Source organism: Cydia pomonella, chromosome 11, assembly GCF_033807575.1.
Source record: "Cydia pomonella isolate Wapato2018A chromosome 11, ilCydPomo1, whole genome shotgun sequence".
In the NCBI taxonomy this organism is placed as follows: domain Eukaryota; kingdom Metazoa; phylum Arthropoda; class Insecta; order Lepidoptera; family Tortricidae; genus Cydia; species Cydia pomonella.
This window is the reverse complement of record NC_084713.1, coordinates 15,950,127-15,974,737: the sequence shown is the minus strand read 5'-3', so window position 1 is coordinate 15,974,737 and position 24,611 is coordinate 15,950,127. Positions and strand designations below refer to the sequence as shown.

Genomic DNA, 24,611 nt, shown 5'->3' with positions numbered 1-24,611 from the left:
TAAATTAGGTTCTATGCGTCGGTAATAAAAGTTCTTTCAGGACGGGTTAGCTTTAGTTCAGCTGTACTGATGCGTTCGAATCATTTGCGTTATTGCTGCTAGTTCGATACAGTTGGAGTTTTATTCGTATTCAATTCAATGCTGGCATTCAGTAGTTTAAAGTTTCGAGTGTATAATTTTGAAGTTTTTATTACGGTCTTCAGTGCTCTCGCTTCGTGGATATAACACTTCAAGTTCTTTCAGGGTTAGTTTATCTAGGGGTGTATTCAAACAGGAAAAATTATAAATATATATACAAGGTGTAACATAAATAGTAGGAATATGTTTAAGGGCATATTCAGTACCGTGTTCTGATTAGTAGAAGAAAATTATTTTTACGCGAAAAATTTTTTTGACGCCAATGTCTGTCCGTCTGTCTGACCGTCTGTCCATCTGCGGATCGTCCGATTACGATGCGGTTTTATTACGTGTAAACTAGTTTTCTTGCGGAGGTCCTTACCTATGTTTCATAGAAATCGATCCAGCAGTTTGAAAAGTACCAGCTCTTTTCCAAAATGATGGAAGGCATTTTTGGCATAAAATAGATTTTGTTGGCACATAGTGTAGGGTTTTGATTTCTTTTAATTTAATAGTTATTACTGTGAAAGTTACTCACCCATAAATTAAATATTAGGTATATTCTATCAAAATTATAATCTTTAATCTGGTAAAGTAATATATACATCATGTCAGATTGCCTAAGTGCATCCTTCCTTTCATTGAACCCCTTGCCTTAAACTACTCGGTACGTACGGTCCGACACGTCAAAATACCTAAATGACGCCAGAGCTTCCTAAGGGCAATCCACATTGGAACATATTTTACCTTTTCTATAACATTTATAAAGTATACGCTCCGCCAACACATACAGCTTTATTTTTGTGTACGAAGTATAGCAACCGGCAGGGTGTATTCGACTCGACGGGTACCTACGGCGGCGGACGTTGTTATAGGCTTTTATGTTAGTGTGGGGATTCGAACTTTAAAATACGTCAAATATTAGGTCTAGATACTATGTGGATCGGATATGTCAGTGTCAAAAGTGACGTATCTTCAAACAAAAACGTGGGTCGTGGGTCAAATCTTGGAATCTAAATTTGACCCACTTCCCGATTTCTGCCTCAGCTAAAATTTTGCATACATATGTAAATCGGATGACAATGCAATATTATGATGACATTTAGCTGATCTGATGATGGAGACAGGAGGTGACCATGGAAACTCTGTGATTAAACAACACAAAGTAATTTAGTTCGATGAGTATTAGTAGACTGTGGAAAGAAAAGTACAGTCAGCAATAAAAGTTTGTGCCAAAAATGAAAATTTTGCCAAAAACTTATTACGTTCCGTTAGTAAGAAAGGTAAGAAAGGTAGAAACCCATTTTTGCATACGACAGAAAATAGTGTAAAAAATATTTTTACATTAGGTATTTTAACAGTCAGCCCATAAGTCCCTAGGAAAAAACATGGGTTAACTCCTGCTCCGTCTGAGTGGAATACCACACTTTATGAGCGAGTGTGATGAAAACACTGGTATAGATTAAGACGTGGCTATTTTTGAGGAAGTTGGAATTGATACTACACTGAATTCCCCGACGCAACAAAAACAAAACCCTTTAGAGCAGCATCACTCAAACAGTTGAAGTGTAACCAAGTGGAGACACCTTTAAGTGTAGAGTGACCATCAATCTCAATCACTTCGAGGACGGGTCGAGACATGTCCGGGTAACATCACAGCGTATGGACCACTCTAATGACTTGCCGCGGTCTCACACGCACTTTAAGTTTGATTTAGGTAATCTTGAGGGTCCTCAAGGGTCTTCATGGGTCAAATTCGCTTTCAAAATTTCCTTGAAATATGATGGCCAGCATTATTTAAGATACTCGTACATAAACACATTTCAATACGCAATATCCGTATATGTCGTACATAATGAGGTTGCAAATTCAAATTTTAAGTGAATGGTTACTTTTAAAATTAGTTATATCTTACAAGTAATTAAACAAATCCAATACGGGACAGTCGCGAGCTTTCGCGATTTAAATGAACATCCTATGGTAAAAGTTATTTAGTACGACCTACATATTTAACTTGATAAAATTGTCTCTGTAGTATATTAGTTAAGGGTATTTGTAAGATACTGTACCTCCCTGCATTTTAGATAATAAATCAGTGTTGAACTAGCTCGCGTGTTTTACTACATGGTGACAGCGGTGGGATACGAACCCACGCCCTTTCGGACTGGTGCCTAAAACCAGAAAGTAAGTCGTGGTATCATGCTATATATAACAGTATTTTATGATTATCAACTTAGAGGACAATGAAATTTTCATAATTTGACATCAGATTTCCTGAAACTGAAAACTCAGAACTGCGATGAAACAAAGTACCACAATTAAAATAATGTCGTCGGACAAATGATAATGGGAAACCGATACGAAAACAAACATAATTTACTGAATATTGCCGGCGCGCTGTTCAAAACAACTTTTGGGGCCGATAATAATAATAATTATACGTACAAATAAAAACCTATTTGAATATCGAATGACTGAAGTTACTTGTCAGCGTTCGGTTCCGTGGAGCAAGAGATGTGTGAGATGTTGTTTACTTATGTATATTACTTGTATTTATTTAGTTGTATGAGTTGTGTAAAAGTACCTACTTTGTTTTATAATTAAAATATGATTGTTGCACCGCTTACAACTAAGGTTGACTAGTAGAGAATGCCTCGTAGCATTAAGTCCGCCTTTTGTACATTTTCTTTTGTGTACAAAACTATACAAACGAACATCAAATTTAAGTACTTTTCCTATAGGTATCCAAAAGACCTTACCGAGACAATCTAATTTCCGCGCAACTAAAACTCCTTTCAGTCCCAGATTCCATCTTATCTTAAACTACTATCAATCAATCAGGCCCGGACGTGGAAGGGTTCAGAAAAACACCCTTATTTAAGGGTGAAATTATTGGAAAAACCGCACCTGACACCACTCGATACTGAATTATTAAAGGTAAGAAAATTATTGTTATAGGCCTAGCATTACGTAAGTGGAAGGAATGATATCAATATTGGATTTAGGTTTTATTGGGGTATATTTTTAGAGGCCACTTTGCTTGCGAAGTAGTTTTATTATCTTACGTAGAACAAAACTAGAAAATGAAATTTTGAAGTTATAGCGGAAAACAAACTGGGTCCTTAAATATTCTGTTATAAAAAGAATAAGGGCCTCGTCATGTTTGACAATAGACTACGATACAAGTGCGAAAAGTAGGAGATTCGCAACGAGTGGCGATAAATTAAAACACGACCGAAGAAACTGTTTTAAATCGGCACGAGTTGCGAATTACCAATTCGCAAGTGATGCGTACAACGATTTACAGTACATATGGCCCTTTAAATTTTCAACATAGGCGCTTATAGTGCCAACTACCGCACTAGGGCGGTAATATAGCACCATTTGTACTGTAAATATTATTTTGATTTATAGGTAAAATTTAATTACCTACTTACATTTTTATTACAAACTTCCCGTAGAACCAACATACATTCAGATTCCAAATAATTCAAAATAATATTCGTACGTTGCCCGTGTTTATTTCCGTCCACGAACGACGTGATTCCAAAATAGAAAAGTCAACTGCGCCCGCCCATCGCAGCCGCACGCGCCGGTGCGGAAACGTGCTGTAACGACCGGCAACATGCGGTTTTTCTAAATAAGCATAGGTAAACAAAAGAACAACGACACGCCTTATAACTGAAACTTTTTCAAAATGGGAACCAGCCGGCACGCGGCGGCCATTTTGCTTTTTATCTGTGCTTGTTCGGCTTGTGATGACGACGATGTGGCTGCGTATAGAGTGACCGTTCGTACCCTGTGGAGCGAGGAGACATTTCCTAAGGACTTTCCCGACAACTGGCCTAAGGCGCAATGGTCTCCCGTGTTTGGTAAGCAAAGGGTTTCTATTTTTTTTAATGACTATGTCCAGCACACTTTTATTATTATACTCGGTCACTATTTTGATTGAAGTCAGTTAATACTAATATGCTATGCAAAATAACTACAAGACCTCTGCAGACCATCAACATCGTCATTTGATCTATAATATATGTAGATGTAGGTATGTCGTATATATTTATTTATGTTAGAGAATAGAGAGGGAGAGATTTTTTTTTAATATTCTCTATCCACCGACAAGGGTTTTAAAAAAACAAGCTTTCACGATGATTCACATAAATGGATTTAGAATCTACGCCTTAATATTAGTTTAAATTATCTTGTATGATGTTTTAAGTCATAAATCCATTGTCACTTCATTATCAATCTTTATTTGTAAATCGTATAGACGCGGTAAATAATTAGTATAGGGTAGAGCGGGACATGTTGAGCACATTTTAGATCACCTCTTTGTAATGACTTAACACAGTGAACATTGGGTCTTGAAAAAGTCAAATTGTCTGAATTTGATAGAATTAGAATTTATTTAGGACAAAACCTCATCAGACACAATTCTTATTGTACGTATAAATAAACACAACACAACAGCAAAATTTTCTCAAGTAATAAAACTCAGATATGCTCATAGTTAGTGAGGTAAGTTCAAATCGAAAGTTGCAAAATACATTCTTATTAAACAGGTACAAAAGATCTGTGTTCAATTTGGTGTTTTAAATCAATAAATAATAAATTATTTTTTAACTAGCAGAAACGTCTGCGAACGATGCTATTAAGCTTAGAATAAATTTAAAAGTGGAAAAATTACTGCCTTGGGTGAGACTTGAACTCCAGATTCAGATCCAGAGGCCGTGAGTTCAAGTCTCACCCAAGGCAGTAATTTTTCCACTTTTAAATTTATTCTAAGCTCAATAAATAATGTACATATCAAAGGTCCCTGTGGCATTTATAATCGCAAATCTAAGAGAAATTATACTGAAGCTCAATAAGTTCAAAAAAATCTAAATCATTGAACTTGCGATGGGTCAATGTATGAATTTCACCAATCCTATCTTTTTGTGATTTAGTGTTCCAGCCTGGCGTGTATTGAGTCCAAGATTTTTTAATTGCTCAATTGAAGTGACTGCCCAACATGCCCCGCTCTACCCTACTTTTATTTAGCTGACACCTCTTATCGCGAATGTTCCAAATGTTCGCGTTACTTTTCTGCTGATGCACATCTGCGCGTCATTTATTATCCATAGCTATAAAAAGTATTGGAGTCCACAGAATCGATCGGATAAGGAACACAGAGCTGCGCTCCAAAACTGGTATCGCAGATGTGGGTGTGAAGGCCGCCGAGCTCAAATGGGATTGGGCGGGACACATCTGTAGGATGCACCCGGACAGATGCGCCAAAATAGTGACCGAATGGGCACCACAGAGCACCCGAGGCAGAGGCAGGCAAAAAAATGAGATGGCGAAACGACCTGGACTCATTTCGTGGCGACTGGCGGGAGCATACACAAAGCCGTGACGAGTGACGGAAGACAGGGAAGGCCTTTGCCCAGCAGTGGGACACAAAATAGGCTAATAAAAAATAAAAAAAGCTATAAAAATATATGTGGCTTAAAATGCGCTATTACGTTACCAGCCTATGCGAATGATTTAAAAACGGAAATCAAATAAACGAATTGATTTTTAGTTATATTCCCATTCTATGGCTAGAATATAAATGAACATATTACAATAGAAGATTACAAGATAATTTCATTTATATTAGCAAAGACAATTTGAAATTAAGAGGTATATTGTCACGTAAATTTACTGCTATCTTTCGACACACGAATAAATTTGCTGTTGCTACAAAGTTTTCTTTGACAATCCACCTCTATTTCAAATTATTTTTGATATAAGTGAATAAACTTTTTTTTGATACCTGATTAACTCTATTGGTTGCAACTGTGATTGTATATGAGTTCATTGCATCAAATAAGCATGTTTGTGGTACCTAACCACTCTTTTTGAGCCACTACATGTACTAGTTGAACCTGTAGAATAGAATAGAACAGAAATCACTTATAGTTTTACCGTGTACATTTGTACAATAAGATGGAATACAATGTTTAACACATACAATCACAACGGCAACTCATTTCGGGTATAGGTACAATATCACAAGATTTTTCAGTGATTTATAAGATTTCATTGCATCACTTAATCATGTTTGAAATAATCATGAAACCAGTTAATTAGTCTAATCAGGTTAATTAGTGTTAAACCATTTTTTTTTACCGCACCAACTGGGTTAAGGCCCTCTTAATTGTTCAAAAACTCATGAGAAAGACGCATTTTATCCACATGTGGGGCAAAGTAATCAAATGCAATTTTTCAGTTGTTTCCTTATGTTAGTTGGTAAAATTGACTTTTAAATGATATTTTGGTTTGGTTTAATTTTTTTTTGGTATCTCATAGTTCGTATTTTCCTTGCGTTGGTGTCCTGAAATTTTTTGTGTTTCACTCGGAGGTAAAGTTTGTTGAACCCTAATGCCTTGAAACCCTCGCAACGCTCAAGATTCTACTTCTCGAACCACTCACTACGCTCGTGGTTAAATTTTGGAATCGTTCACTTGCTCGGGTAGCAATATTAGCACGCGCGGTTAAACAATAACTTTGCCCCCTTATAAAACAAATAACTATTAAACATCTGCTTGCTTTCTTTCTTACGGGAGAGAACAACAAAAAAATAAGTTTTTTTGCATTCAAAAAAACATGCAAGTCATTTCAATAGGACAAAATGTGTTTTTCGTCTTTTTCCGCAGAGTAAATTAACTCGGAAATAGCGGTAAAACCTTGTCCCAACCAATTACTATAATAAAAACGTCTTTGTTTCGACAACAATAAATGGCTACTAAAGAAATTCTTCGAAAATAGCTGAAAGATCGCAGTCCACAGATAAAATCCAATTGGCCCACTCCGTGTGTCGTATTTTCATTCAACGTAATTAATGAAACAATCCAATATGGCGACCGGGTGGTAAAAATACCAAGTTTCCTGTTAAGTACCCTTTACACTGGACACAGCGCCAATCATTAACAAAACTGGCATATATACGATGGTAATGGGATACATTAATTATTTGACAGGTGACATGTACACCGTGGGCTGGTAAAACCCGGCAGATTTTGAAGGTTCTTGACCGCATTTAGAGACTAAAATGTCATGTTTTTTTTTAATCGATCTTGTTTTGGAGCTAAATAATGTCAACTCTTGTGAAAAAATTGTATCTGTAAGGGCCTCCGCTAGCTGGCGCGGGTGCACGGAGCGGACGAGCGGGTTAACGAAAAATAGTATGAGCGACGCTAACTGAAGCGGACGCGTGCGGCGGATTTCACCTACAAATAGCACCCGCGTGCGTGCGCACGCGGCGGGCGTCCGCGTCAGCTAGCGTAGGCCCTAATAGGTAACATAGTGAAAACGCCTTTTTGGCTACAACGCTGCCACTTTTTGACTACAACGTTGGTTTACACATACCTACTAACAGACATAATAAAACTCGTTTTAAAGAAAAATCGAAAATTTTATATGTTAACATAGAAAATCTTTACTTATTCATTGTTTTTTTTTTGGCCAAGATGTAAAAATAAATACTTAACATCTCGTATGCAGAAAACGCAAAAAAAATATGCGGAATTTGACAAAAATCATGTAACATGTTTTGCTCTTTATGACCTCAGGAATGAGTGGTTGAAATCTGTCGGATTTTACCAGCCCACGGTGTATATCTTTGGTACATTTCTTATTAGATAGATCGATAGTTGTAAGTCAATCATCATGAAATTTTAAGCGTATGAATCCCCATCCGATATAAAGACGACCTTAACCGCAAATGTAACTTTGTAACGTTTGCTTGAAGCACTCAAGAGACATTTGGTGGCGTTAAGATAAGACTGTATTTATTTGTTCCTACCTCTACAGAGCGCTATCTGATGACCTGATTGTAAACTTAATGCGGAAAAAAAGCAAACCTTTCGACTTTTGGGAAGTCTAAATACGTTTAAGCACAATTCTAAGAATACTTTGTGCCTACTATATTATTAGAGTCCGCCTTAACTAACTTTACACTGATTTGAATAGATCAATTAAAAACATCATATTTTCATAGAAAATTGACAATAATGATGACATCTGTACACTTTGTTATTGAAAATGCACGACAACTAGCTTACTCCGACTCAGTGCGTATCAGATTTTTTTTTTTTTAATTTAAACTCACTGAAATTATTGTGCAATGATATCTCACAAAACAAGATGTTTATACAGGCTGTTTATTTAGTCTCCTGCAATAATTTACGGGGTGAATATATATGTAAGTCATACTATGCAACTTTTACTATGGGACCAACAACGAAATCGCGCAAAAAAGTTTACTCTCCCATAGAAAATGTCAAGGTCATACAGCCAAAATATATGAAACAGCCAATTTTTTTCGTGATATTTTTGCACAATAATTTCAGTGAGTTTAATCTGTATAATACAACAGTGTACTATCTACGGATAAACAAAGATAAACGCCACAAGACAAAGATATTTCATTAATAAACTCCACAAAAAACACCTAAAAAATATGAAACGTCTTTTTAAGCCGAAACGATGCCGTCTCCATTATTTTATGAAAGGCGATATTGAATTATCTCCGGATATAAATCTCCAGCGCGGGCATTTGAAAGGCATTTTGTTCTTTTCGAGGCAAAAAACGTCTTTTGTCTGTTTTCAATCAAAAAGAGGGAGCCAGGGATGGCACGTTACTTAGAGGGCATTAAATTCCTTTTATGAAAAATAAAATACTGGATTCAAACAGCTTATATCGGTTACAGTTTTTCTATCTACAAAAAAGCAACTGTTTTATTTTACAAATAAATACTGTAAAATAAGTTTTGGGGTGACTTATTTTACTGAAAATTACAGAATGTTAACAATTCAATCATAATGAATAACAAATACATAATAATAAATAAATCTGAATTATAAATACTCGTATATTATGTTTACATAGGTCAGTATAGTTTAATTACTGTTCATTATAAAATAATATTTTCACAACATCAAATAACTCGCCATTAAAATAAAAGTAGATTATGATATTAAGACATATTTAATACTATTTATTTTCACTTTGACTTCCCCGAGACTCAAGTAGAATACAATAAAAAGTTTGTGACAGCCCTAACGTGTAGACAGAACAAGATCAAATGGATTTGCCATAGGAAATAGTTGTATGCTACACACAAATATAATTTGTTTTGTGCGCCGACGTCATTTTTGTGTAAACACTCGGGGGTGGAGAGACTTGTAAGGATTTAGAAGGAATCTGGTATATTGTAAAGTAAATAAATTACATTTCATAGGGGACTGCAGGGGTGTACGGAGCTTTTGGGGTTTTTACGAAATTATTAATGGGTTTTTGCTTTTAGGGTTGTCAACTTAACTCTTGGCTCTGTTAGAAAAGAAATATCAGCCAAGAAGCTTTTCATTTTGTATGTCTGAATATACTAAATTAAATTTGTCATTGAAAGCCCAAATGAACGTGTTCTTTTGGGTTTATTAATTATTTACAAAGAGAGCATGATATCAATCAGCCTGATAATCTTCATCAATTTCAACTAATTAGCATTGTATAAAATACACTAACTCTCTTTAATTGGTATATAATATCATTAATAACAACGATAGGTATAGTACACAATAATATTACCTAAAAGCTTATCTTCAATTGGTTTCCTTTACGGTTCTTGATATTCACAATATTCGTATGTAGCATTGTATGACGAAGCAATTCAATAGACTTAGGTATTGACGAATCAGGTTCAAATTGGTTTAACTTTTTCACGACAGTACAATACGAGTACAACACAAGCTTGAAATTACCTAACTAGTTTTATTATCAGTTAGCAACTTGTAATAAAATTATAATATGACTGGCAAATTACATTACTACAGCCAAATTAATACTTAATAAAAAGACACATTTTACGTGAATATAAGAGAATTAGCTCAAAAATGTTAATCTAGAAAACTTTAATATTATACAGTTATTTTATAGCAAAATTACAGAATAATTAAATTCCTCTGAGCTTTATTAATATTCTGTGGCATTCTTGAAATGTGGTAAGACTCGTAATTTTATAATTGAATTTTAATGGATGCAAAGTTGTAATACAATTTACGAAGGGCTATTGTCATATATAGTTGACAGTTGAGTCAGTATAAGTAAAGGTAATAAAAGTTAGTTATGTTATATGGAAATATGGAGATATTTTTATTATTTCTATACAGGGCGTCCCAAGACTATGGGACATCAAGGGGAAGTACCTTAAATATCGTAGATAGGATATTTTGCTGAAAGAAGACTTTATGTTATTTTTAAAAGCCAGTAATTCTGCATTTAAAGATTATCTAAGAATTACTTGCTTCGTCTGGGAATCGAACCGACTTAAATGTGAAAAAAATCTCCCCTACTTTTATGATTCCAATCGGAAGAATGGACAAAAAATAATAAATCTTCTTAAGTAACATAGTATCTTAAAAGAAAGGAGCAACGTGAAATTAATAATTTTAATCAAAGTACAGTAACATACATGAAACTGCCTAAGTCAATTAAGTATTTTTTTGTAAATTAATTAACTAAATGCTCGAAGCAAGTAATTCTTAGAAAATGCAGAATTACTGACTTTTAAAAATAATATAAAGTCTACTTTCAACAAAATATCCCATCTACGATATTTAAGGTACTTTCCCTTGATGTCCCATAGTCTTGCAGCGCCCTGTATATTTTTAATGTTCAATTTGTTGTGGTAAATTGTATAGTAAATAGAACTTGTTATAAAAATCAACATGTAGTCATCGTCCCAATAATCAAAAACGGGTAGTATATATTTTTTTTATTAGCCTAATTTAGTGTCCCACTCCACTCAACCCTGTATTTTGTAGTTTCCCACCAATTCGGATAAAATACGTCCAAGTCGTCCCGCCGTCTCCTTTTCGGCCTGCCTGCACCCCGGCCAGCACCATCTATGGTGTTCCGTGGGTCCCACTTGGTAACCATTTTGACCCACCTTTCAAGGTGCATGCGGCAGACATGTCCAGCCCAGTCCCACTTAAGCTTAGTATGATTTTTATGCTCTTAATTTTAAATTGTTTTAATTAAGGTTATACCCACTAAGCCTTACGCGAACATCGCTCCATAATTAGGATAGAGCGGACTGCGGTCATAAAAGCCAAGAAATGGCTTGATTTGCATAACTCCCGGCGCAGTGGTCTCAAGCTCGGTAAAAGCTAAGGTGAGCTGGATAAGCGTAGTTTACTAACTTTTCCTGCATTACAATAGCTTACAAAAAAGAGTAAAAACATATTCAATGGGACATAAGATATGCATTTTGTAAGTTAAGATAATTTTACGACTTCATTCACGTGTTTTTTAGTCACTCGCGTGACATGTTTCGGAGAGCCTAGCGCGCGACAATCTAACAACAGGACAATATGACAAGTTATTGATAAAAAAACGCCAATCGGAACTTAAGTAATGAATGGAAATAGTCATGTGACTTTTCGTATCATCTTTCATACTGATACATCTTTTCTATTCGTTTATATTCTTCTCGAATATTTTTATCAAAGTCCAGACTTAATTTCCTTGTAATTTTCCGTGTTCCAGGTCAATCCCACAGCGCGCCCTACGCCCTATTCCGTATAGGCGACACCGCCCGCCCTTCAGTTCGCCAGTTCGCCCAGTTCGGCAAACTAGACGCACTGGTCGAGGAAGGCGACGACGAACCGCGAGTGTACGACCAGTTCTCGTCCCCGAGAATAGCGGCCGGCGTAGGCGAGACTGAGAACACGGTGTTTGTGGACGCTGAACACAGTATGGTTAGTAAATAAAAATAAATAAATATTATAGGACAATTTTACACAAATCGACCCAGTCCCACGTAAATACATAGGTACTTAAATACAAAGAAAACACCCATGACTAATGAACAAACATCCATGTACATCACATAAATAAATGCCCTTATCGGGATTCAAACCCGGAACCTGCTTCGTAAACAGGGTCACTACTGACTAGGCTAGGAGGCCGTCAAGCCATCTGGTTAGTATACCGGCCCTCATCACTTTCCATCGGGCGGGCCGTATGCTTGTTTGTTACCCACGTGGGCTAAAAAAACTTAATTTGAAATAATCCTGAACACTGCTGGACTATGTCTGTCTGTATTGATCTCCCCTGAAATTAGACTGTTTATTTATCGAAAAACAAACCGATTTACAGAAGTAAGGTGCCATCATGCATCAGTCGTATAAGTGCATGGCGACTTTATCAATGAATTCATTCATAATTTCTCCATGTGATTCACTGTACCTGCGCCAAAGAATCCCGGTCTGAAGCTAGCCTACTTTCAAAATTTCAGACTTTTATAACATGCGTCCATGTTCGTTAGTGCCATAGACAAAACTGCAAATTCATATTAAACATAAGATATAAAACAACGATGGCCCGTCTTTGGCGCAGGTACCTTAATATAAGAAGGTAAACATTATTTTTAGGAATACGACTTACGGACTGATGTATAAACACTATTAAGAAAACTCCCTTGACTTTGTGTTGTATTTTGTTGTACCTACATAGTAAAAGTTACATGATTGAAAAATAAAGAATATAGTTAGTTTTAATAGTGATTAAATTATAACTTTTCCACTCTTATGAATAAAATGCAACTTTCTCATCAGTTTTTGGACTTTTGCGAGCTGGTGTGGTAAAATAATATTTACAGTACATATGGGGCTACTTTATAGCACTAGTGCGAGAAGTAGCATATTACGTTACTGTGTCGAACATTTAAAGGGTCATATGTACTGTAAAACGTTGTACGATACATGTGCGAATAGGTAATTCGCAACTCGTGTCGATTTAAAACACTCCCTTCGGTCGTGTTTTAATTTATCGCCACTCGTTTCGAATTTCCTATTTTTCGCACTTGTATCGTAATGTACTATTTTGTATCATTTACCTAATATATGGAATAGAATTGAAAAGGCAAGCTTAACAGCAGCAGACATGTTAGTTTTACCCGTATGACGGGCTAACCGGTATAATTAAGTTTGTAATACAACGCCAGACAGATGAAAAGGGTTTCTCAAATGGCTAGGTATTACAGAGGAACGTGTACAATAACTAAATCTGCCAAAGAAAGCCACCCTCGTCTTCCTAAGTCCTCCTAATAATAAAATTTGCTTTAGATACCTTATCATATTTATGTGGAAGTATATAAATAAGTATACGACGAATTTATCAAAAGCGTTTTATAAGGGAGTTGTGAAGAAAAGAGGAAACAGGGGAGGCCAAAAGAAGAGGTACAGTCAGATGCAGAGAGAGGTGACCCTATTTTAAGCATGTTGTTCTATTCGCTATGTGCACGACTGCCACGCAACCTAGCGTCCGCAAGTCTAGGGGAAAACGTCAATGCACTACATCTTTTAAAACTACTCCAAAACTAAACACTACTGAACAGATTTTCTTACGACTTTCACCTATCAATAGAGTGATTCTTGAGGAAGATTTAGGTGTATAATTTGTTAAGGTTTTGTGTAAATTGGTAGAAATACGATAATGTTGTCAGAAAAAATCACGCTGGCTTTAATCGAAAACGCAACGCAAGCTTTAATCGAAAACGCTGCCTAATCCGTTTGAGTCATGGATCCTCCCATCACTGGAATTCTTCTTAAACACATACAAGAAAATAATATAAAACTTAAACGGCTCTACATTTTCTAGTAAAATCATCTTATCTTATGTCTATTGTCCATTTCTTATCTCTCCTTATGTTGGTATGCCTTCTAATTGTCAAAACTGTTACCTTTCCCGCTCTTTTTCTAATAAACTGTACATGTCCTGTGTTGTCTGTGATGTCCATAACAATAAATGTTTTTTGTTTTAGGTACCTACCATAAGTCCTTTTACCAAACCAAAATTTATCATACACCGAACATGCTTATCGTGCGTGGTACGTCTTAAAACGTCGTCATTGGCAAAATCCCTCCTGCCAAAACACAAAAGGGGAAAGCCAGGAAAAAAAAAACCGTTTGAGCTATAACAATACAACGCATGGTGGGGTTGTCTCTCTTTCATGGGTCTACAAGAAAGTCCGCGATGTTGAATGTCTATCTTTTAAGGATAAGTTAAAAGATAGACATTCAATACAGCGTGATAAAACGGTGTCCGTCACTTTCAATCCCGTGATGTTAGAAAGTGATGGTTATTTTATCACGTGAATAACGCCATCCATAATACGTCTTCTGAATAACATCTTTGTAGCTTTATACATGGCGCTTAAGTCCTATATCTGTGTACACCAATGTTAATTAGACTTCGGCCTCACTTAGCCTTTCCTTCGAACCCTGACATGGGTTCACGTAAGTACTGATAGTTTGACTCGCTTGTAATTTACATAAATAATTATGCCAACAAGTTTGAGGTCTCGCCTACTGGGATATGGAGATAGTGTGGCGTTAATTTACTGGGTCTCTGTAGTATAAAATACTGTGATTTTTATTATTCCCAAGGGGACTTCTATTACTCTTCAGTGGTTTAATGCAAAGTATTATTTGGAGTCGAATATTTTCGTGGTTCTGAACTATGTTACTAGGTATAATTATTTTCACATAGCTTGGATAGGTACCTGTAATTTACATGCAATGTATAACCTTAAAACGCAAAAATATATTTTTACATTTACAATTTTATACCCACCGGTCTACTGAGAAAACTCAGATAACTAATTATTAAAAAAAAACTAGGGTATTTTTGGGTTGATCGAATTATCGTTTTCATACGTCCCTATATTTTAAATTACATCGAAACCGTTTTTGAGAAATTACCAAAAAAAAATAACGAAAATATATCTGAAATATGTTAAATTATTTGCCGCTACTGTAACTAGGTATTTAACAAAAAGGTTTATTACTCACCTTGAACTCCTCAGGCAACTCGATATGGAGTGACATTGGAATAACTGCATTTTTCACAAAACTCATGAACCATCAATTATGTTTACGCAAATCAACAGTACTCAACTCCTTAACATTTGGTACACTGAAGCTGCAAGGGTTTACGGGCTGTACGACTGTTTAGCACATCGTGTTATTTAAAAATTGTCCACTTAGATCAGATTCGTTAAGTAAAACACTTGCAGTTGCTTGCAGCTTCATAAATAGCATTCAAAAACGTTTACACTCGTTAAAGAAATAAACACAACAACACGGAATTATAGTATTAATCATAAAGTCAAAGGAAAAAACATTTTCAAACACAATGACACTGTCATGACAATCAATTCAATTTTCAGAAGAAGGACAAGCAAATTCAATTAATAAAGGGTAAACCATAGATAAAATATAAAGCATTATGGATATTCTTTATCTGTGAAGTAAACACTTAATTGAAGGTTGTCATAATCATTAAAATTCGGGCTACAGTCTGTTCGGAAAGAGAAGAGTCGTGGAATGTGTGGGGCTCAATTAAATACATTCCACGACTCTTCTCTTTCCACACACTCTACATTAATTTAAAAACCCATCGTTGTAGGTTGCTACCAAGTAAAAGATACGTTCATTTGTTTCAGGTTTCGTTGATGTCCCGTATTATACCGTCTCCAGACTGGTTCATTGGAGTAGACAGCCTCAACCTCTGTGTCGACTCATCATGGGTAGACCAAATCACCTTAGATGTGAGTACATTATACACCGCACGCTTAAAAAAATCGCTGTACCGGTTTAGACGAAATTTTGAGAGTCTCGTTTAGATTAGAGTCTCGGAAATCATCATTAGTCGAAGTCAGATGCAGACACCTATGAAGATAAATATTTAATAGGTAGCTATCAACACCAAGCTGATAAAATTGCCATTGAAGATACATATTTGAGGAATGCAAAAATCGTCTTTGATCTTACTATTTAAATTCAAAGAGACTTTTAGATGCAAAGTTCATGGAATAAAAAAGATTATTACATACAATGAAATTGGCGAGAAAGTGTTAATGTAGATATTGTATCATAACAGCTATACCCATTGGACGCCGGAGCAGCACAGGGCCTGACGTTCACCGCTCCTCGCTGGGACAACGACCCTCCAGAGCCTGTCTTCAAGCACAGGCCCCGCTACCCCAACCATCCGGCATCTGGTTTCTACTACCCGTCACTAAGGGAACTGCCTGCTATCGCTAAAGTCAAATTTAATAAGGTATAAAGGACAGTTCTAGGAAAACATCGTTCATTCTAGATACAACGTTACCCATCTATCAAGAAGATTTCAATAATTGTTGGGTTCGCATTACAGCTTGATAATGGAAAATAAGACAAGGTCCTAGCGAGACTCATCAAGAGAGTCTTAATAATATAAACACCTAATCAGAGATCGAAACTGTCGAGGTGAATCTAAAACTATCTCTTGAGGCGTGCGGCTTAGGTCCATTAGCAGTAACAACTAAAATAACTTTATTTAGGTCTCGACAGTAAATCTGAAATGAAGATCGACATAATCTAATATATTTACTTAGCTCAATTGGGCCTGTCAATTCGAATATTTTGCAGAATGTACTAGTAAGTTACAACAGATTTACTCCCGACTTTCAGAATACTTTAGGTAACTTGAGAAATACACTGTCTTCATTCATTGTTCTTCAATAGTTTGCCTCCTTAAGGTGGTTCGATTTTCATACAAAAAACAATCGCTATTTATTAATTAATTACGCAATATTATTACATAAATAGTTGCGCATCTATCTACTTTCGAATATTCATTTGCGCTAAATTAATAGAAACACTTTGTTTCATACAGAAATCATGCAATAATCAACGTTATATTTTTATAAATTTTACTCATGTGTGTGTGACAAATGTCGTGTACAAATACATTGCGACGTTGCCACTCCATGTCTCGAGCGGCCATCGGCGCGACGTTGCGATGTTTGACGCGTTTTTAGCTGACTCTGTCGACACTGACACTCAGTGTGACCAGGCGTACGATAATTGTCGTACATGTACGATAATTTGGGCCCCGGTATGACGTAATGTTCCAAAGAGCATTCTCGTACACTAAAGTACTATAATTTCAGCCCTTGGATGATGCCACCTTAAAAGTCTAGTAATTTGAAGCAAAATATGACACTTTCTCTCAGAAATAGGCTAAAATTAGTATCTTTTGGGTGTTCGGCTCCTTGGTGTAAGTTTAAAGTTTAAAATGTCACAATTTCCTGTATACCGTTTGAGTCTATCCCAAAAATACACAAACATGAACAGATTTTTTGCGCAATTTAGACGAAAATTGTATTTTTTTATTATTAATTCGAAATTTAAGCTTATTTTGCTAGACATTTTTAGGGGCTGCCTTTTTGATTGGCGTACGATATTTTTTTCAACGGTACAATAATATTGACACTCAAGTACGATAATTCTCTTCCGCTCACCTGGCAACACTGCTGAAACTTGACAGGACCTGGGGGCCTACCGCGAAAACCGAAACTCGCAAATTGCGGGATCTTTCTGTTTTACTCTCACTAAAACGTAATTAGAGTGACAGAGAAAAATGCCCGAAATTGACGAATTTCGATTTTCCCGGTAGCCGCCCTGGTGCTTGAGGTACTTGATAGAAAACAACGCTGCCGCATGTTCTGAATTGTGATTTTATGTGTTTTTGGTTTGAAAATGATAGCAACGTCTAAATCAAGTTACAAAAATCATCGATATTCTGGTCCGCGAAAAACCAAGAAAAGTGTAACTGTAATTGGAGTCTACAAAAATGACCAATTCATAGAAAATATGACCTAGAAACTAGTTCACTTTTATAAAACTCAATTTTGCCCGAGATTGTACTTAGGCGAATACCTAAGGGAGCTAAGTGTATTGATCTTGAATAATTAGTTGGCTAATACATATAATATGACTCCAACATGATATGGACATTTACATCATAACTATTATACCTAGTTGGTTACTAAGTTCTGTTACTCGATTTCTTTCTTTCTTCCTAGCGTTGTCCCAGCATATTGCCACGGCTCAATGGAGCTTGGGGTCCGCTTTGACAACTAATCCCAAGATTTGGCGTAGGCACTAGTTTTTACGAAAGCCACTGCCATCTGACCTTCCAACCCAGAGGGTAAAACTAAGCCTTGTTGGGATTAGTCCAGTTTCCTCACGATGTTTTCCTTCACCGAAAAGCGACTGGTAAATATCAAATGATATCAGTACCCCTAGTGTAATAAAATTCGATTTCCAAACGTGACGTACGCGTTTGCGTTTAGTCTCATTTTGTATTGGATTTCGAAAGAGCGCGCCAAGCGGGACGTTTTGGAACCTCAAAATCCTATACAAAATGAGACTTAACGCAAACGCGTTCGTCACGTTATGATGTCGATCAAAGTTACACTAGGGGTACTGTTCTGAAGTTCTGTTACTCGATTTGCAACCTCTTTATTTCCGTTAAAACAAATGCTACCGAAAAAAATAAAAAATGACATAATGTGGTGGATTTGTGAGCTATAATTATATACCACACATAACGCTTATCTCGTCGTATCTATAATGAATTGGGGCCTAAAAGAGAATCGTATTCCAATTTTTTGAAACGCTTGTATTACTTTCTATATTAACTAAAAGTTGCCTTAAAATTCAGCTTTTATACTAAAAACGGCTTTAAATATGTTAAATTAACAAAATATATTTTGACAGATGCTTTCGCGCCCAAAAATTGTGTGACGTCACAGTTTATGGTTTGACACATAACTACATACACACGTAGAAGATACGAACTGTCAACTGATATTTGTCATTTGTTGTTAATCGCCTAACTGTCAACAGTGTCAATCCGAGAGTTGTGACGTCATCAGAATCTTCAATGACGTTTCGAGTTTGGTCACGTGACGTGTGCCAAAAGATATTTTAAATTCAATATTTACAAAAATATGGTCATTACAGGTCCCCTAAAAGTAGTTTAACATGTTCTTATAATCCAAAAGAATTTATTGGGATACAATTATGCCCTAAGATTTGTAGATGGAAACAACCCTATTGCGATGCACAAATGTGGGCACCCGCCAAACATGATTTTGGGTGTGTCATACTCAGGGCTAACACAGATTCATTTCTGTGAAAAAGGTGTGAAAACCGGAAACTGGAAACCGTTCTCGAACCAATAGTGAAGCCCTTAAGCCACACCCTATTTCAAAACCAGCCATGGATCTTTGAACAGGACTCAGCTCCTGCACATAAGGCAAGAACAACTCAAGCCATGTTTCGAAGGAACAAAATTGACTTTATTGCCCACGAAGACTGGCCGTCCTCCAGCCCGGACCTTAACCCCCTGGATTATGCCATATAGCAGGTTATTGAGGAGAAAGCCTGTGCTAAACCCCACACAAATCTTAACTCCCTCAAGCGGGCCATAGTTAAGACAGTGACGGAATTAGACATGACAATCGTGCGTGCCGCTATTGATGACTGGCCTCGTCGTTTGAGGGCCTGTGTCAAAGCCAGAGGAGGCGATTTTGAATGATATTGTCATATGTAATTCCTGATTTTGTGTACTTCATTTTAATATATACTTTATTAAACTTTCGTTTGTATATTTTATGTAGATAAAGATTATTGCAGTAACAGAATTTAATAACCTACTAGGCAGAAAACAATGCAATACATAAACACATAAATTGGATATGATGTGATCCGTTGAATGAAATTGACAATAAATAAAATAAATAAATAATTTTCTATCTCTAGGCATTGTGTGAAACTTCTAGTTGTGTCAAAATATCGGGAAATCAATATTATAAACAAACATGGTAAATATCTCATTTCTTTTTATAATGGTTATAAATAGAAGGCCATGCAATTTTGTAACTCACTGTAATTTAATTAAATGTATCGTAATTTTTTTTTATTCTACTGTAAAAAAGTACCTACTTTTTTAAAGGCTGGGCAGCAAGTGATTGCTTTAATTTTAGAACAAAAAGCCTTTTTTTTTTGAAAAAAATACCGGAAAATCTGACTTACAAATTTGGACTTTCTTAGGTTCATTCTACTTAGAATCTTCTCCACCCTAGCATTAAAAAAAGATATCCTAAAATATCCATACCATTACGTCACATTTTAGTGTGAAAGAAATTTCAGTGTAAAACTAAAATTTCAATACAAATTTTCGGGTTTTTTTAGCACGAGGATTGATTATGCTAGTGATTCTGAGTTGGAAGAACCCAAAAATATCATGATGTGTGAGAATCAGATTTATAATATTTTTATGGAAAACGCTCAGATTTCTCATAAAATAATTTATTAATAATAGGTACTTCATAATACTGATAACAAAAAATAATTAATGAGTCTCGAACCCACATCCTCTTGCATGTATTTCCACGTACATACCGCAACGCTATTGAAGCCTACTCACGCTGTGCCAAATTGTCTACTACAAGGATCCCAGTAAGACTGTTTGAATGTGTGAGTGATACTTAGAAATAGAGTCAAGAAACATTCTGTCGACATTAAGGGGTAGTTTTTGTACAATGAAGTGTTCAATGTTTGTTGTAATAGTTCAATATTTATTTAAAGAGTGCGCTAAACATAATTTACAGTATAGAAATACCAAGACTACTCCACAAAAAAATTAAAACTCAAAATTTGCAATTGTGGCGCCATCTAGTGAGGTTTAAGCTTTGGGTAACCTAGTCGAACCACCTTAACCGAATAATGTATCATTAATTTCTCGTTACTATTATTTCAGATTAAAGCATATTCAACGATCGATATAAACAACTTAGTACGAAAGGAACTAATCAATAAATTACGTAAGAAGAACGATCGTAAAGGGCACCCAAGACTCAGGGCATTCATTGCAGAGTCAGAAGAAATGACGACAAAGAGCTCAGTGGAGGAACTTATGGATTTAGAAGAAGAGCCGTTTGGTACACCAGCACCTGACTTGCCCGAGAATCATGTTGTCGTTGTAACTCAAGCACCAACTACGTAAGTAATCATAAATAATATTTATCTCTTAATAAATGTCTTTACTGTTATGATAACTTAAGTGGAACTGTACGACTACACAGAGCATTTTGGTATTGTTTTTACCCAGTTATATCAAGACAAATACATATCTTGACTTGTTCTCTTAGATCAAAGGCTCGATAACTCGACAGAATGAAACGTGTAAACCATTGGGTAGTTTTCTAAATCGGTATATTCTAAAAGGAGTTTCGTAATATTTCGTTTCAATACGGTTACCTACTTACACCTATAATAGGATACTGTTAAGCAATAATGTGCCAAGTACATGGGATATTCATAGCACCATACACTATTGCGTAACACTCTCGCTATAACAACAATACCAGTAGATTACACGTATATGAAAATGCCCTAAAACATACCTATATTTTCAGAACCACGACAACAGAAGCAGAGTTCAGTAGCGACCTTAGGAACATGGACGATGTGGTGCTGGCCGTAGCTCAAGGCCACAGGATGGGACTGGGCAAGCGTTTGCCCCGTCACTTCAGGTCTCGTCTGCACCACGCAGTTAACAAGATACAACGTAAGTATATTTATTGGAAGAACTTACAACAACAGAAGGCAGCAATCTCAAGGATGATGTGGTAGTGCCTAAAGTTTTGGACGTGAACTTTAAATCTGCTTCCATACAGATGGTAAGAGGAAAGTAGAAAGTAAGGTGTAGACTACATGTAGGTACTTATTTTTTATGTTTATGGAGTTAGGTAAAACAATGATTGAATGAGTCTGTTCAGAAAGAGAAGAGTCGTAGGAAGTATTGAGTTGAGCCCCATATATTCCACGACTCTTCTCTTTCCGCGCGTACTCTATGAGCAACTGCTAACCCTATACTAAAGAGAATTAGAAAAACAGGTGGATTGTAAAAGAAAACTTTGTAGCCACAGTAAATTTACTGCGATCTTTCGACACATGATTCAAACTTTTAGATCGCCATTTGACTTTGATCATTATTCTTTCACTGATATGTGTTAAATTTGTTAGATACCAAAAAGTGGCATCATCTAATAGATCAAAGGTCAACGGTATGGCGGCATCGTTTCGACCGATGACGGCACAACCTTAAGCCGATGCCCGGTAAGATGACACCAGTTTTTCATATTTAACAAATTTAACACATATCAGTGAAAGAATAAGGATCAAAGTCAAATGTCGTTCTAAAACTTGACAATCCATCTCTATTTCAAATACTCTTTGCCTATACTAAACATGTCCGCCCGGATGCTTTTGGGCTGGGCGATATTCCACAAACTTTATTCCATTCCATAATCCTTTGTTTTAATAAATTACTGAATTATTTCAGCTGACGACTGCCTAGTATCCAGCTGGAGCGAATGGACACCATGTTCGACAACCTGCGGCTACGGCGACAAGTTCCGGACGAGAACGGTTGTGCGAGCGAGACAGAACGAGGGCCGCGACTGTCCCCCTCTGAAGGAGCGACAACATTGCGGTCGCGTTAATTCTTGTTCTAAAATGCAATATTTTGGTAGGATTCATGTATAAAAAAAATGTGATTTTGATATAGCTTTTACGTATCTTATTTTAAAAACTTATTGCAATTAAATATGAATTGGAACAAATCAACTTTATTTATTACCACTTTAAAAAGAATCCACTTAGCATGTAAATTATCCGCCAAGCAGGCTTCGCCATGTGGCCACAGATGCATATCAACAACATGCTTCATCATTGGATTGGATAATATAATTTTAAATACAGGATATTTAAAGGAATATGAATTGGCGAGTGGGTGGGTGCCAGATATCAACGTTATAACATTTTGATTTATATTTCGTTGCAACTTAAAATTTCTCCTACCCTAAAATAAAGGGCACATTTGTATCAGAATCGTATCAATTGTCATAATCTCTGCCCAACCCTCCAGAAAACAAACATATAAATATATAATAAGTAAGTACCTACATGTGAATAGAGTGTCCAATGGTCAAAGGGAGACCAAACGAACACCTAGGGTAGTCCCTGTAGCTAAGTAAGTGGGTACGCAGGAATAAATAATTTAATCACATAAGGTAAACCAAGGACAGTCGTAAAGGGATAGAACTTTTATAGCGGTCCGCGACGATAAAACGGTGGCGTGCGCGAGATTATGAATTAAATATTAAAACACTTGAATCATTCAGTACGAATTCGTCGTCGAATTAGCTCGTTAATTCTTGTCTGTGCATTAAAGTGGTTCAATTTTGTGTGGAAAAAACCTATTTTATTTTCCTTTCTTTTTGGCTGTTAATAGTAATTATTTATAGGGTCACGTTTTGTCCCTTGAGATGTCAAAACAGTGCTTAAATCCTTTTATACCTAATAAAGGGTTGTCAGCTTGAACCTATGGACTTATAAGCGCCGACGAGCGTGAAATGGTTCCGCTTAGGATCAGGCTATCGTATGTTCGTTTTTATTCACCACCTAGTAAAACTACGCCACGAATAAAATTCTAAGCAATTAGGCGTCAAATGATAAGTGATCAATTTTCACCTTATTTTCTCAAAACTAAACACTTCACACATGCACTGAAAATGATTGATACAAACGTACAAAATACCCCTGTGGCCACGTAGTCCTTTCTCACGTTGAATGCATGAAAATTACTTATACAATGACATCGTGTGAAATACACTTATCTGGTTCTTCTATGAGCATGATTATTATTTGGCGTCTAAATAATTAAAGAAACGAAAATGACAGAGTAACTGTTAAATCTACCGTAGTATTTAGTACACCTGTTATTATATATGTGCGCAATCCACTATAGACACGATAGTTTGTTATTAATCAAACAAACACCGAAAATATGAAAACAGTGGGTTCCCGCCCTGATGAAGAATCGATGACTACTTAAAGAAGCTATAAAAAACAGCACTGAGACGACAAAAATTATACAATTTTCAGGTCCATAAACTTTCACCTTTTTTTATTCGTCTCTTGTCCATAACAGACATGTGTCGGCGTATTTTTTCGATTATCCTCCTGCTCGCAGTAAAATCTCACTGGCGATGGCATCGATCCGCAGCTCATTTGTATTCGAGATGTGATCTTCTCAAAATCAAGGAGTATGTGATTCGATTTCTATGCTCCCGGGTGTATTATATAGAGCTGATAAAACTTGATAGATCAATTAGGTTTTAACTATTTCTTTTGATTTTGTCTCATCGACCAGGAGAACATGAATATTTGTTCCAAAGAAAAACAGAAGATTAATAAAAGGAAAAAAACCTGGTTTCAAGAACAAGCAGTGTATCGAATAAAGTCTGACATTGATGGTTTATTACGGTATTTAAACCCAACAATAATGGCGCAATTGCACTACGTCGATTTTGGGTCGTTTGCCGCATCAAATAATGGTCGGTCTACCCCATATGTTGACTCAGTAACCGCTTTAGGTAAACAATCCAGTGTAATTGCATTCTAAACTACAACACTTTACAGTCATATACGGAAAGTGTATAACCGGAATCTGTTAAAACCTTCATAGTTGCTAATGTGATGTAATGTTACATTCTGGCTGACAA

At 36.1% G+C, this 24,611-nt stretch overlaps 2 protein-coding genes across 2 annotated transcripts in view; one reads left to right on the top strand and one right to left on the bottom strand.

Moving 5' to 3' along the window:
* LOC133522988 (uncharacterized) overlaps positions 1 to 24,611 on the bottom strand; it is a 172,687-nt gene that overhangs the window by 104,523 nt on the left and 43,553 nt on the right. The window lies entirely within an intron of this gene.
* LOC133522985 (uncharacterized) lies at positions 3,626 to 22,667 on the top strand. Its single transcript, XM_061858484.1, has 7 exons — positions 3,626 to 3,989; positions 11,690 to 11,901; positions 15,651 to 15,755; positions 16,088 to 16,267; positions 20,801 to 21,042; positions 21,459 to 21,610; positions 22,388 to 22,667. Exons 1-7 carry the CDS (start codon positions 3,815 to 3,817, stop codon positions 22,588 to 22,590), a joined length of 1,269 nt encoding a protein of 422 aa, XP_061714468.1. The 5' UTR covers positions 3,626 to 3,814; the 3' UTR covers positions 22,591 to 22,667.